Source organism: Limanda limanda, chromosome 9, assembly GCF_963576545.1.
Source record: "Limanda limanda chromosome 9, fLimLim1.1, whole genome shotgun sequence".
NCBI classification, from domain to species: Eukaryota; Metazoa; Chordata; class Actinopteri; order Pleuronectiformes; family Pleuronectidae; genus Limanda; species Limanda limanda.
The window spans coordinates 20,749,955-20,764,522 of NC_083644.1; the positions used below are offsets into that span (position 1 = coordinate 20,749,955).

Genomic DNA, 14,568 nt, shown 5'->3' on the forward strand with positions numbered 1-14,568 from the left:
TCTGCCATTTCCAACTCACCGCATGTGCGTAAGAGCTGTAGGTGCTGAAGGGGAGGGCGATGGCTGGGTTGAAGATGCCAAACTGCCCAACCATCTGCTGCATACGTCTGATGGTGCGCTCCTTGTCTGTGTCGGCAAACTTGACCACCAAGCTGGAGGAAGCACCCTGAGTGGGGGTGGGGGGATGAAGATAAAAAAAGAGGAGAGACAGAAGTGAGAGTTATACTGCAAGATCCTTCAACACCAACGGTGATTCAACAAAAGAAACAGTCTTTTAATGATTTAAGCGACTTGCTGGATTGTTATAATTTAATATTCAATATATATTTAGAGACAGACAATCAACAATGGCTTTAAAATCCTATTCAAGTGCATGAGGAATGTTCATTATTATTACAGATTTCTCAGTAGGCCACGTTCATTAGCGACAACAACTGGTGTTAACATCGATACACACTGAGCTCCTCTAATTGCATGCTTTCTTTTTTTCTTTTTGGCATTCTAGCTGCTTCATTACACATTTGTATGATTTCAGCGGATCCATATATTTCGTGGCTCGTGAATGTGTGAACCTAACACAGACATGTGAAGAATACAATTCTACTTATTGAGTGAACGGTTTCGTAGCAGATTCCTTCAATCAGTGTTTTACAAATTTCCAAAGTCACTTGAGGCGAAGCATCCTTGTTGTGCCTGACATAAACACTTAACCCCCCTCCACCCCAGGTTGTCCTCTCTGCTACAGTACATGTATGTAACCTTGGTGCTACTTCCCACAGTTAAGGTTAATATGTCTACAATTTACAATGATTTCAGATAAGAGCTATGATTGGCCGTAGTTGATATTGACCCTTGGGGAAAGTGTTCTTCAAAGAAAATGTTGCGTTTTGGCACAATTGCCCATCATTCTGTCCTCTTTCTGTTTTGACCTCACTCTTCCACCATCTGTACCCATCCATCCCTCTATTACACTAACACCGCTCTTCTGCAGCCCAATATTGAAACCAGCAGGTGTGTCGGCCACACTCCCTTCATTAAGAATCTTCAAATGATTTAGCGCTGCAGTTGACCTTTTGTGTGCTCAGCCGCTCCTCCCCTCCGCGCCCCCAAACTGGCCAATCGATCCATATAAAAGGCCGAAATATTACTCTGATCTGACAGTGTAGAAAGGTTGTGTGTCAGTCACGATTTGAGGCCCCATGAAATTGATGCAAGATTGTCAATAGCAGCGGTGACTTGTGAAGTGCTCGGATTAAAGGTTGGGGGGAGGGTTAAAATGCTAAAGGGGTATTTCTAGGTGTCTTTGGATCTGCGGGAAACCCTGGCAGAAGTTAAACTTGGACAAATGTAACGATGATCTTTTAACATACCGAGGAACTGGGAATGTCTGCTAATGAAGACATCCACAGAGATGTCTGTTCAAAGGCACTACACCTTTTGACTGTATTGTATAGATTTTATTCTCTTCCTTTCCTTCTCTCCCCACAATTCCCAATATTCCCTCAAGCCTTTCCCCCCAGCTTGCCTGCTGGTTGAATCACAGGGTTGAAGCGTTGTAGGTGCATGGCCAGCTGGTTAGGTCAGCTGCCTGACTAAATGGTGGATTGTCTAGTTAGCAGAGTGATTGACTGACTAACAACCTAGTTGGGTAGAAGGTTCGCTAACTGGCTGACAGACTAATTGTCAGGCTGTCAGGATGGCTGACATGTGTACTCCGGTCAGCTGAGTGGCTAATTGTCTTACTTCTTACAGTGTGTGCCATCCTGCTACACTAGGACAACAATTGTCCTCAGTCCCTGAGAGACGTTTATGGAAACAATAGATGGAACAACATAATCTTAAAGACATGCACTTTCTGTATCGCTGTCTCTGCAGCAGAATGGCATATATTGAGGCTTTCTGTGAGTTAAATTCAAGACTTTTAAGACCATAATGTACAATAGAATATCAGTTGTGATAGTAGAGTCCCAGAATCACTTACACGTCTCCATAATTGAAGGTGGGGTAAAGTAGTCCAGAAAATATCCTTTGAAACTCCATGTCATCTCTCAAACTAGAGGAAGAGACGGTGGGGTTCCATGGACTTTTTTGGAGCGCCAAAGTGTCCTTGGGAGAGATATTGAACCCCCAACTGCCCCTGACGGCTGTGCCGCTGGTGTATAAGTGATGTGTGATAGAGAAAGTGTGAATAGGAGATGAGAAGGGTTAGGGTTGCACATTGGTCTTGTTTGTAGTTTTATTGCAGCTAATAATAGAAGCGTACTAATATCTTTATCGTTGAGAAACAACCTCCCTGAAGGTCTAAAACTCAGATGATTGCATTTCAGACTTTTTAAGACCCTGCGGAAACCCTGATAGTCACATTAGGGTTAAACTTGGCATAGTTGCAGGTTCAGGGTTTTTCAGTTATGTCAGTCAAGCTTTTGACGATCTGCATCATTAACTTTATCATGAGGTTTATCTTTGGGAGCTTGCAGGACAGGCCTGTGCAGGACCAGAATACAGAGGAGATGTGCTTGCACATGTTGCATATTTTAACTCCCTCTCACTGTTCCTGATCTGCTCCTCTAATCTTTGAGGAAGGCAGTATTTCATAATCTCAGGATATTAAATTGGAGCTTTACAGTCAAAAACTCTTTTCAATCTAGAATCAGACTGGAGTGTGCCTGCTTCAATAAGTGTAGACACTGTTTATTGTGAGTGCAACAACATTTCTGGTTGTACAAAAGCCTTGTGTTATACTCTTTCATACTCTTGCATGTACATCACACAACCTGTAAAGATTTTTTTTCAAAGAGGTCTATACACTGAGTTTGCCCTCCTGCTGCTTCTCCTCAGTGCACCTGAATCGTATGGCTTGTCGGCTAGCACCCATTGCCACATTTGTGTATCTCCAAGGTTTTTCCCGGTTAGGCTTGTCAGAATATCAGGGAGCAGAATCTCCATTGCTGTAAAGACGGGAGGATGAAGTGTAAAGTAAAAGTCTCATTAAATTTTTAAGCTGCCAAGTGTGAGCAGAATCCCCCTGCCAGGCGGCTCCCAGCTACCTAGAGAGACGCTGAAGGAAGGGGAGTTAAACAGGGAGGATAAAATAGACACTTTAGAGATTCAGAACCACGTGAGAAAAGTCTGCCTCTTTACAGGTTCTTCTCATTGCCAAGCAAGGCTGCATGTGTCCAAGCTCCACTCATCCATGTGAATAAAGAAGATAAAGCTGCATGCCCAGCTATTCATTCCATACTCCTTTAACGTACGATATCCTTCTCAATACTCAGTGTTCCAAGACCTCTGTACTTGGGAGTTTGACCTCAATAAGTTCAGCTCTATGTCTCATAAGTCCAGACTCACAATGAGAGGAGAAATATTTGCAGTAGGAACAGTAGTATTCAATAGCTCAGCTTGTCACAACTGTTCCTGACTGTACTGTGACAAAATAATCTTTACTTACAGATCACAAAATACTTTTCAGGGAAAATGTTGAATTAAAAGTGGTTGTAGTTAAGGATTCCCTTGCTATGTGTATGGTCAATAAAAAATCAAACAATATTTAATATTGCCTCAGTCTATTTTTGTTTGTGTTTAATGATTTTTTATTCAAATGTGGAGGCACATTTGTATTAGAAACCCACAGATTCCACAGAGACACCGCTCTGGCTTAACTGATCAACAAATCATGTGTTTATTATGTATTCAAGAAATATTTAGTTTCAACTCTGATCAAATGTCATCTTCTAAATGGAAATTTATCATATATCAAAATGCTTTAGAAAACAGAGAGAGAGATGCTATGCTTATTGCTGTTTTCGAATAAGCCACCATCACACCATTGCTCCACCCCTACTCCCCACTGAAATCATAGAAATGCACGTCCTCTGTAAGCCTGGCTAGTAACATAATTGATGACTGTAATCTATTAGGTTATTAGAATGTAAATTGCCTGGGTTGAAAAACTAGTGGGAGAAATGACAGATCTTAAACAATAAATACTAAGTTAAAATATAAAGGCAGAGCATTGTTTAATGAGAAGAAACACAACGATCTATCATCCTCGTGAAATACTGACATTAAAGCTCTGCATCTCACTGAATACAAATTGAGATTATAACTGCTTTCCCACCAGAAACCGGATTTCACACTATCTGCAGATTTGTACATTTTATTATTGTTTAAGGCGCCAGCATGTGGATCTGTACATTAAAACCATGTGTCTTGTTGAGTGTCAAATCCTGGCATTCTCTGCATGTGCGTGTGGATGCTCGCTCTTTGAAGTAATAGAGAAGATCCAGCAGCTGGGGAATCACATTTGGATGTGTTTTTTTTTTTTTACCCTTTACTGTTCTCCTCGCTCTCAATCATCAAGCTCTCTCCTCTATGCAAACTTTACCTCATTTGCTTTCCTTTGTTCTGCTCTTATCCTTCCATCATCCTGCTCCAGTGTTTCTATCCCAGTGCCTGTGTCAGCTGAAACATGCTCAAACTCAGGCTGAGCTGACGCGGAAATGGAGTGAAAAAAAACCCGGCACGGCTCTGCGGACTTGACCCGCATGCCACCTTCTATAATGTCCCGGGACTTACTTGCTACACGGCCCTGCTGAATCCCAGCAATTTGCTTTACAGCTCTAGCGTTTAAATGTTTAATTGAGCCACTCATATCCTGAACTGTGGAAGTGTGGTGCACGTGTGTGATAGCTGAAGGAGGTTGAGGGATGGCGGGGGTGTGTGTAAGGGTGACAGAGGTCTGCATGCTTGGAATATGATGGATTTGGGTGTGATGGAGATCCAGCCAAGGTCCTATATGTGACCTGCTGGTGCACTTATATAATTCATACACTTAGATTATCTTAGCATCATCATTCACACACTGACATTACATCATTGTTATTGATTGGCAAATAATCTTTCACTGGGTGTCAATCACAAATGCACACATGGAAGTATATTCCTTCCCGCTCTTGGCATGCATCCATAAATAAACCTTTGCATGCACTGACCGTCACTTATGTACACACACTCCACATATGTGCACTTTCCATGCAGATTTCCTCCCCCCTTCCCAACTCACACATACATACAAAATGCCCTCTCCCCCTCGACATGAATAACACAAATGTATTCAGCTCAAGTCCTCCGGGCTGGAAAATAAGATCAGTCAGGAAGCCTTTGACCCCAGCCTGTGGCTGTACGAGCATGTGACAGTGAAACAGCGAGGAGAAATATGGGCTGTGTGTGTGTGTGCTGTGTGTGCATGTGTGTCTGCCCTCATGCAAATGTGCTGCCCACAAAGTGCTACTGTTTGGAGATGTTTATGTATGCACACACATGCATTTGTGTCTGTGTGCCACTGCGTGTGTTTGTGTTTGTGTGTGAAGTTGCACTCATAAACTCTATGAAGCCAGTGTTCATGCTTTGGGGGATTGGCAGTAGATCTATCAAACTGCTGTAGTTAGTCTTGGTGTTAATATTCGGTGCACTTCGGCACTTCAGCTCGTGAGGCTATTGGCCGAGCTCATGGTCATCTCTCTAACTCATCAGCTGCAGCCTTGCTGGGGCAGTACATACGCACACACATTAATACGCTGGCTCAGTTGGTCTTACTTCATTAGAACAATGAAGTGTCTCTATTTGCATTAAAGAGGTAAGAATGTCAACAGATGTTGTTCATTGATTATAACTTAAATGAATAAACACTGTAATGTAGCTGTCAATGGTATTTCTTCCTTTGTCATACTTCTTTATTTATGTATTAATCTATATGCATACCACTGTGATGTAAATGAATTATGTTTCTTCATTCATTCAATCACTGCATCTGTGCACGACTTGTTTTTGCAGCAGTCGCCCAACTATCGCCGACATGTGTCAGACAGATACAGAGGATGTTTGGTCCAGGGTTTTTCCAGGATCTCTGCTTCATCGATGTGCACAGTGCTCTGAATAGCTCTGTCCTGCTGAGGCATAATGGTCAACCGGTGGTCTGCTAATCTCAGCAAAGCAGGCACACTGTGCCCTCTCCTGCAGGAGCCACAGGATATGAGATGCTGATCAGATTTCTATAATCAATTTAACAGAGCAGGAGGTATAAATCCTGTCAATTCACTCATTCTCCCACTGCCCTCCCCCTCTCTCTCTCTCTCTCTCTCTCTGCGTCTCCCACTCCCTCTCCCACTCTTTGTCCCCTCCCTTCGGCCCCCTGCTTAGATGAATAATTCAAGAACCAATGTGGTGAAAGGTGGAGTAAACAAGTCTATTGCCTAATATCCCAAGAGGCTGCCAAAAAAGGACTAGTGTGGGAAGAGAACTAGCAGAGATAGGGAGATGGAGCGACGAAGAGCCGACGTCCAGATTCTTTCCTCCTGACCTGCAGTCATTTGCACTTAGATTGACTCGGATGTTGCGCCAAAATGGCACAGCTGGTTTCTAGTGTCCTCTTTGCATTCATCTCTTGAGCCACACATCGGCAGCCGTTAATAATGAAATCTTACAGTGAAACAGAACACCTGTGAGATGGAGTGGGCAAGAGTTCAGGGTCCCTGCTTCTCTGAGACAAGGATTTCCGAAACAAAAATGAGAATAAAAGCAGTAGTATACTTCAGGCCACTGAATAATATGGGGAGTGACTGTCTGCTCACCAGATGTCACGGAGAATAATTATTTTCAGATTTGGAGTGCAGAGTAAGGAGCTTTTATTTTGACGCCATCAGGTATACAGGGTCCACGCCAAAACACGAGGCACATACAAATGAGCAGTGCAGCTTCAGCGCTCATAGTAAATCCAATACAGAGAAAATTCAGAGGACACGCGGTGCTTACATAAGAAGCAAATGTAATCTCACACTGGCGTTATATTCACTGATTATGCAAGCAGAACTACTGATTGATGACTCACCCAAAATTCAATTATCATTCTAAACAGATTCATCTGGAAATCAGATTTGGATTTTTTTTTTAAGTACCATGTTAATTAAAGAGACAGACTATTTCTGGTTGTATCTGTTTTGGGATATGCATGAGGATGATTGCATTTTCTATAAGTTGATTAAAACATTGGAGTTTGGGAGTGAGTTCAAAAATGAGAAATTACAGCACAAGAGAGGTGGATCGCACATAACTATTGTGAGTGGAAGGCTGTGTTTTGTGTTGTGCACACAAAGGATGCTGCATGCCGTGTGTTTGTTCCCACTTCTCTATGTGTGTTTGTGTGTCTGTGTCTGTGTGTGTTTGTGTGTGTGTATGTGTGTGTGTGTGTGTGTGTGTTTACATCAGAGGGAGAAGGACTCACTGGCATGGTCTGGCTGCCATGGAGGGCGCTGATTGCAGACTGAGCCTCAGTATGTGTGGAGAACTTGACAAAGGCGCAACCTGGAAGAGAGAGCAGATGCACATGTAGGTACAGGTGTGCGCACACACACACACACAGACACACAAACACACACACACACACACACACACACACGGCAACAGCATATGTAGATATACAGTAAATGCATTCAATTGAGGGAGCCTTTAAAAAACATACAGTTAATTAATAAAGGATGTAGAATTGTATTTGATACCACATAAATCCCTGTGCACTGAGAGGCTCTCATTGCACAGCAGGCTGCCCCACTCCGGGCATTAGGCACGCAGACAAGCAGGCAGAAGCTTCAGGCTAAACATTGCACTGATGAAGCAGAAAAGCATGCTATTTAGCACCACATGCCTGTCTGTGCATATTAAATACGAGCAAAACTGGCTCTAACTCAATGTTTTCAGATACAGAACCGCCATGTGAGGATGCAGTAATGTTCGTTGTTCAGAAGGTTGCTCTGATCTGTCTTTGTGAATATGAAAGCAACAAAGGCCAGAAACCACAGAGCCAACACTCTCAGCTCGGATGTCCTCCAGGGATAGTGTCAGGGGTAGATAAAGTGAAAACAAGTTGAAGATGGCTTTTGTGGGTTCACAAAGTGCACATTGCTGTTGCACATGGATTATTAAATAATTAAACTTAAGTATGGCCCCCCCCTTGAAGACCTGGAAAATGGATTATATGGATATTATAATATTGATACAGAGCTGTCAACTATTTATGAAGGGACATTCTGAGTACTGTGGTGTTGACTCAAACAAATCACAATGCTTGTTTGAATAAACTCAAACAAAATGTTAAAACTTTCAAGACTAAAATGATGACCCTTCGTCTTCATGCCTGATTGAAAATCCAAGACTCTCTTATTATAATTTTATCAATTGATATGAGTTTTTCAAACTTGAATGGGAAACGTACGAGGACTGAATATGCGTCTGTTGCAGTCAGGCAGCAGCACTATCCACTGAGTCGCCCTCTCCTCATATTATTAAACGCTATTTCACCTAATTTTATTTCATTTCAAGTTTCTTTTGTGCTCTTATTCAATCTTCCGTACTTTAGCCTTCGTATCTCGTATCCTGCTTGACCTAGCAGCCCTGCCATTATTCCCCTCTTAATGGGCTTACCCCTGCGGACACTAGCCAGTCAGGATGCCCACTCTGCTGTCAAACCACTGCCCCCTATTGAGATACGGATAGAAAAGAGCTGGAGCTTGACATGACCCGTACAAGGACTTTGCTACATTTGTACAAACTATATGCGGTTATGAATAGACGTGTAACCCCTGATATACTTTGCATGTCATAAAATGTCTGAAATAAACCAAAGAGTTTGAATTTGAAATGGAACATGTGCAATAGTGAAGGGACGTTAAATATTTTGCTATCAAATTTACTTTAGCAAGCTTCATGCAAACAAGTAACTGCAGCATTGGTTGGTGTCTGGGTGGAGAGGGAGCATAAGAAAATATTAAGAAAAAAAGTGACTTTATTCTTTCATTTTGTCAGATCTCAGCATCTCTTTGTTCTTTCAAAACAAAGCTGGAGACTTTCCTGTTTGCCTTTCTCTCCCTGTAGGTCTTTTATTAAATCAAATAATTATTAATTAGCTTTTACTTTTTAACTTTTAACTCTTCTTGTTATTTAATTTCTTTTATTATTTATTACTGTTAGAATGTCTGGTGTCAAATGTTTTAAACCAGAGACCTGACTTAGAGAGAGAACAAGCGCTGCAGATCCATAAAGAGGAATGCAACTTCCCTTGTCAGCCTGCATCCTCGCTGTGGGGCCACTTGAATTGTTTTGACATCCATCTTTTCCTTCTCCTCCTCCAAACCATTGCAGAGTCAGAATGCTCTGGCTTCAACCCCCTCATATATTTAATTCCACAATAATTTCCATAAGCACTGTAGAGGGAATAAGCTTAAGAGACATGGAGAACCACTGGTCTCTGTGCTTAATGCTGCATGTCAGAGGGAAGTGATGTTTCCCAAAGTTTTTTGGCTGATCTTAAAGAGACCTGGAAGATGTCAACACTACATTAACCGAGGAACAGCAAAAGATTGCAGTTTCAGATCAACAGTCAAAGATTGACAGATCATGGCTTCATAATATAGTTTTCTTTTAAAACAATAGATATGCCTAGAGTTTGAAATAGAAAGTCAAAGGCATTTTTTTAAATCAGTGCTGTCGTAATGGGATTTCGATTGCTGACAATATGAAGTGCTCCGTCTGTATCACAGATTATTCCTTCATCCAGCCAAACCTCTATGTCTGTCTTTAAAACAGAGATAAACTGTGCGTCTCCATCAAACCTAACTTCCTAGAAAAATGAGAACCTGAACATACATCATAAGAGCTAAAAATGACTGATACAATCATAGTGAAAACATTTATTTGTATATGTCCCATCCGCTAACTCCATGTTAGCGGATGGGACATATGCACATGTATTACTTATACTGCAGCCAGCCACCGGGTGGCGATTCAGCCGCTTTAGAGTAGTCATGTTGTTTATCTTATATCAAGTCTTTGCTTTAAAAACAAGATAGGATAAAACAGTATAGTAAAAACATTAATATCCTATTAAATAGGACAAGATTTAAAAACATCTAGATTTTCAGAATTACACTAATTTTTCTGATAAACATGTAAAATAAACTAATACTAATTTTGATGTCTCTCGGAATTTTCAGTTATGAAAGTCAAACATTGAAACGTGTTTGATTTATAAGTCTAAACTTATTTAGTCACTGCTTGTAGCCAAGTAGCAAATCAAACTGTGTAGAGTTAAAAATGGTTGTAATCGCATGAAAACGCAGCTTGACCAACATCTGATGCACGTGTCACATTTATTTTACATATATCCGCAGCTGTCACGGACACTCACACACACTGTCACTTCTCTGTCAGTGACCTAAATAATACTGACAACTGTATCACGGCTCCTACCTTTGCTATTTCCATCGGGGCCTCTTAGGACCGTGCACTCCTCAATGACTCCATAGGGTTCGAAGAGGCGGTAAACATCCTCCTCGGTTTGTTGTTTGTTCAGCATCCCGACAAACAGCTTCCTGTCTTCTGAAACAAACGAAGAAGAGACAAAAGAATACATTAAAACTTTGACCGCAATTATGAAGCTAATTTGAGAACACAGAGGGGTGAAATCTCGGCATTGTTGGCAGAACAGAGGAGGAAGTCTCTGTTTCTGCAGAAACAAAGAGAGACATGTTCACAGAGGCTGGGTACAGTAGAAAAACTGTCTAGTTAATGCAGCGCTGGTTGAACTCCGGTCACATTCTATTATCTCTTTTCCAAGACTGATCATTTTAATCTCTAGTATAAGCGGGTCTGGTCCCATATGGGCACATACACTGTCGCTGCTGGGCAAGTGAGTGGTCAGGGGCTGGAGGGAAAGAGCAAAGAAGACTAATGAAGAGGTTTTTCTTTCATTCTCTCTCTCTCTCTCTCACACACACACACACACACACACACACACACACAGACAGAGACCCAAGACAATGAGCAAGACTTTGGTCCTTTAAAAGCACCAGGGGCTTCGGGCAGCACCAACCTCCTACACACTGTACTGCACAGACTACAAACTCACATCTCTCTCTCTCTCACCCTCTCCCTCTCTTCCTCTCTCTCTCTCTCTCTCTCTCTCTCTCATCACTGTCTTTTTGCTAACTCTCTCTATTCATCTCTCCCCTCTCTCTTTTCTGCTCTTCTTTTTCTCTCGCTGATTCTAAATTTTTCTCGTCTGCCTCCCTCCCTTCCTTCCTTCTCTTTATCTCTCTCTTACTCTACTAATTGCTGCTGATCCAGTGTTTTTTGTGTAGCCAGAGAAATATTTCCGTGTACTCTTCAGTGAACAATGGCGTGTCTCTCCAGTGAGCAGCAAAGGCTGGGAGACATGCCATGAATAACGCTGACTTTTCAATAGTGGCTTCTATGCTATTGAGTCCTGTTAAATGCTGTGGGATCTGATCTTTACCTTGACCTGACACACTGTGTTTACTGATGTACGCTGGCTTGTATGATTAATGCTATACTGTGCAGAGTGTCTCTGCTGGCAGAAGATGCACTAAAACCTTTCCATTGTACAGATTGTTTCTCCAACTCTGACCTGTGAAGTCACAGTGGAGAGACTGAGAGAGAGACAGGACTGGCAGCCGCCGCTGTGAAGAGCTCGGGAGCGGCATAAATCGCTGCCAGAGGTAGTGCACAGTGTCAGGGTGACCTGATGACCACCGAATATGTGGCGTTGCTGTCGTTTCCTGACCCAGACACAAGATGATACCCGCGTTCCTGCAGCGGGCACAGTGGCAAGTGTGTGTGAACAAGGCGCCCTGCTAGGGTCTCAGCACTCCTACCACCAATAATGCACCTTTAAAATAATCATCCGTGTCAGAGCTTTGTCTAGGGAGGGGCGTCCCTGGTGCGGGCTCCTTATTGCAAGTGGCAGGATCAGAGGCAATGTATCAAAATGGAAGTGATGCAATGTGACATCTGTCAGGGTGGATTGGAGAGCATTTATCTGCAAAAAAAAGGAAAGCCCTGAACTGGAAAATGAAAGGCCAAGATGGTCCTTCCTTTTGCTTGAGGGAGAATATAAATTCTGAGGCTGGATAGGAGGGGGTTATAGGGGGAGGGGCTGGACTGCACAAATTTCTCTGAATGCTGCCAGACCACATCTCATATACGCTCATGTATAGGGCGGGACAGTCACACACACACACCAGAGCCATCCATGTGAACCACACTCCATGTCCTATGCGTTCCCTTACTCTGACTGTAACCCCCATGTTAAAGTAGGTGATGGGGTCTGACAAGTTTTGAATTAATGCATGACCTTTATCAATTTCATATGAGCCGTGCACTCTGACGATCACACTGTGAACAGCTCACACGTGGCATGTTTTAAGTACAACACTACATCCTTCCTTCAGATGGATGATCGCTAACTGGCAAGTCACCCCCCCCCCACCTCCAGGACGCAGGAATATTTATAGGACACTGAGTCGAACGGGATCATTGACAAACACATAACACATCCCTGTGTGATGCTGGTTCACACTGAGCTGCACAAAAGCCTTAAACATTGGTGTCCAATTCAATGGGTGTTTAAAGAAATATATATATATGGACACACGTGCAGGAGTTAATTGCGATGTGAGGATTCTCCTTTTTTATAACAGTAGTATTTTTAAGTCAGAGTTCTTTATCTGCAGCTGAGATTGAGATGGAGTGGACGTTCAGAGTGTGCTTTGAAAACAAGCTAACCATGCATGAAAACACATCATTTATGAGATCTACTCTACAATCTAGGATTCTGCTGCGGCTGCTCTTAACTATAAATGCTACCTTGGGAATACAGATCTTGTGTTAATTGCCATTAGAAACATTATCTAATTAATCTCCAACATGGGCTGTGAAAAAAAAGAATTACATACACGGTGCAAAACACCAGTCAACATGGCACATACCATGTATAGGAAACCCTCTCATACATGAATGCAGAGGGCTAAAGATGACATATCCCGTACTATGACCTCACTTTTAACAATCTCCCAACCATGAGTATTGACTTTTACATCACGACAGCTATTCTCCAGATTAATGTCTAACTCGTTTAGTGCAGAGTACAAAACAACTCACAGCTATATGCCTCCTCCAAACAGTCAAGTTACAAATTTGGTCAAAAATGTTCTCATAATTATCAAATGAATTCTTGATATATGGCCAAATCCATGTTTTGTGAGGTCTCGGTGACCTCGCCCTCTGATGAACAAATCCGTCCATCTTTGAGTCCGAATGAAGGAATGTACCAGATTTAAGGATCTCCCTACATTCCAGAGATATCATACCTACAAAGATGGGACGGACTGACATTGGATGGACAGATAACCCAAGCACAAATTAAAAAGTCTCACAGAAACGATTGCTATCCTCCATCCACCAACCAAGGATATACTAATCTCTACAAACAGTCTGCATGTGAATATGCAGAGGGACAAGATGTTGAGGCCAGAATGCTCCTGGTGTCTGTTTCTAGTTTGATCAATGATGTTTGAGCAAGCTTTGGTTCCCCGCAGGTAAACAGTCCATGTGGTGAGCAAAAGAGCTGCAACGCATTAACAGAAATGCATCTGCTATTTAATATATTTTATGTATTTAATTCTACATTTATACACATACATCTGTTAATAGAGATTAGCCAAACAGTTGTCTGGATCTAAAACACCTTCAAAAAGATGTCATAGTGGGATAAAATAAACTAGTTGGACTGTAATCAGTGTAGGACGAATGGAATAAGGAGTCGTTTACACTTGAAGCTCCAAAGTATTGCCTTTAACCCTCAGAGGTTAATTCGTCATCAGAAAACAGCCGATGAGCTCCGAGACTGCTGATGTACTGCATATATATTATGCATGTTACTACTAACTAGTTAAACAGTATCTATATTCCACTTTAGCCTCTGATAACTGCTGGAGTCCACTGCAGCTACACACTTTCAATCAACTTGTTTCATCTGTTTATTATTCTACTACAAAGCTAGGTAGACAGTGCATGATATTCCTCAAAACTGAAGAAAAGGGAAAAAAATGTCTCTCAGTGGGGTTCCCTCACCGAACTGCCTGTTTACACAGATTCTGAAAACCTGAATCTTTATTCCGACGCATCTTCACTAGCCCTTTGATCCAAGCATCGCAGTCTCAGAAAGTCGCTGCAGAAACCTGGACTTGCTCAGCTGAATTCAGTCTTTGTAACCCTGTAAGAGAACTGGTCCTTTATATGCAATCCAGCCAAAGTATTCAAATCTGCCTCACCCATGCAGGACAGTACCTGCAGCATGAAACCTCTCTGTCCACTGACATGTTCCATATGTATAGAAACTGACTGGAAGAGATCTCCACACTTGGCAGAGCACCACAGCTACACACCTCTGGAAGCCTTCAGTTACATGTGCAGGTAAAACAGTGGAGCCCCTGCTGCACCTCAGCTTCTCTCTGTGGGGGATGATAAGAATGTTTGTGATCGAATCATGTTTTTTAGCTCAGTGAACTGAACCGTCAGTCTCACACACAACATGATTAGTAGAAAACGCTGCTGTGGATTGAGTCTTTTCTCTTTTTGCAGCATTTGGAAACTGCTGTTAGAGCTGCACACATGTGGTAGACACTTGTAGATACATAGAAAAAAGACTTTGTATTTTCC

At 42.2% G+C, this 14,568-nt stretch overlaps 1 protein-coding gene across 2 annotated transcripts in view; it reads right to left on the reverse strand.

The window, feature by feature from the left end:
• celf5a (cugbp, Elav-like family member 5a) overlaps window positions 1–14,568 on the reverse strand; it is a 182,356-nt gene that overhangs the window by 21,920 nt on the left and 145,868 nt on the right. For both annotated transcript variants that reach the window (XM_061078471.1, XM_061078470.1), the window contains exons 4-6: window positions 10,300–10,428; window positions 7,280–7,359; window positions 20–166 (exon numbers count right to left, since the gene is read on the reverse strand). In XM_061078471.1, coding sequence (XP_060934454.1) covers window positions 20–166; window positions 7,280–7,359; window positions 10,300–10,428 — 356 coding nt within the window. The remainder of the gene's footprint in view (window positions 1–19; window positions 167–7,279; window positions 7,360–10,299; window positions 10,429–14,568) is intronic.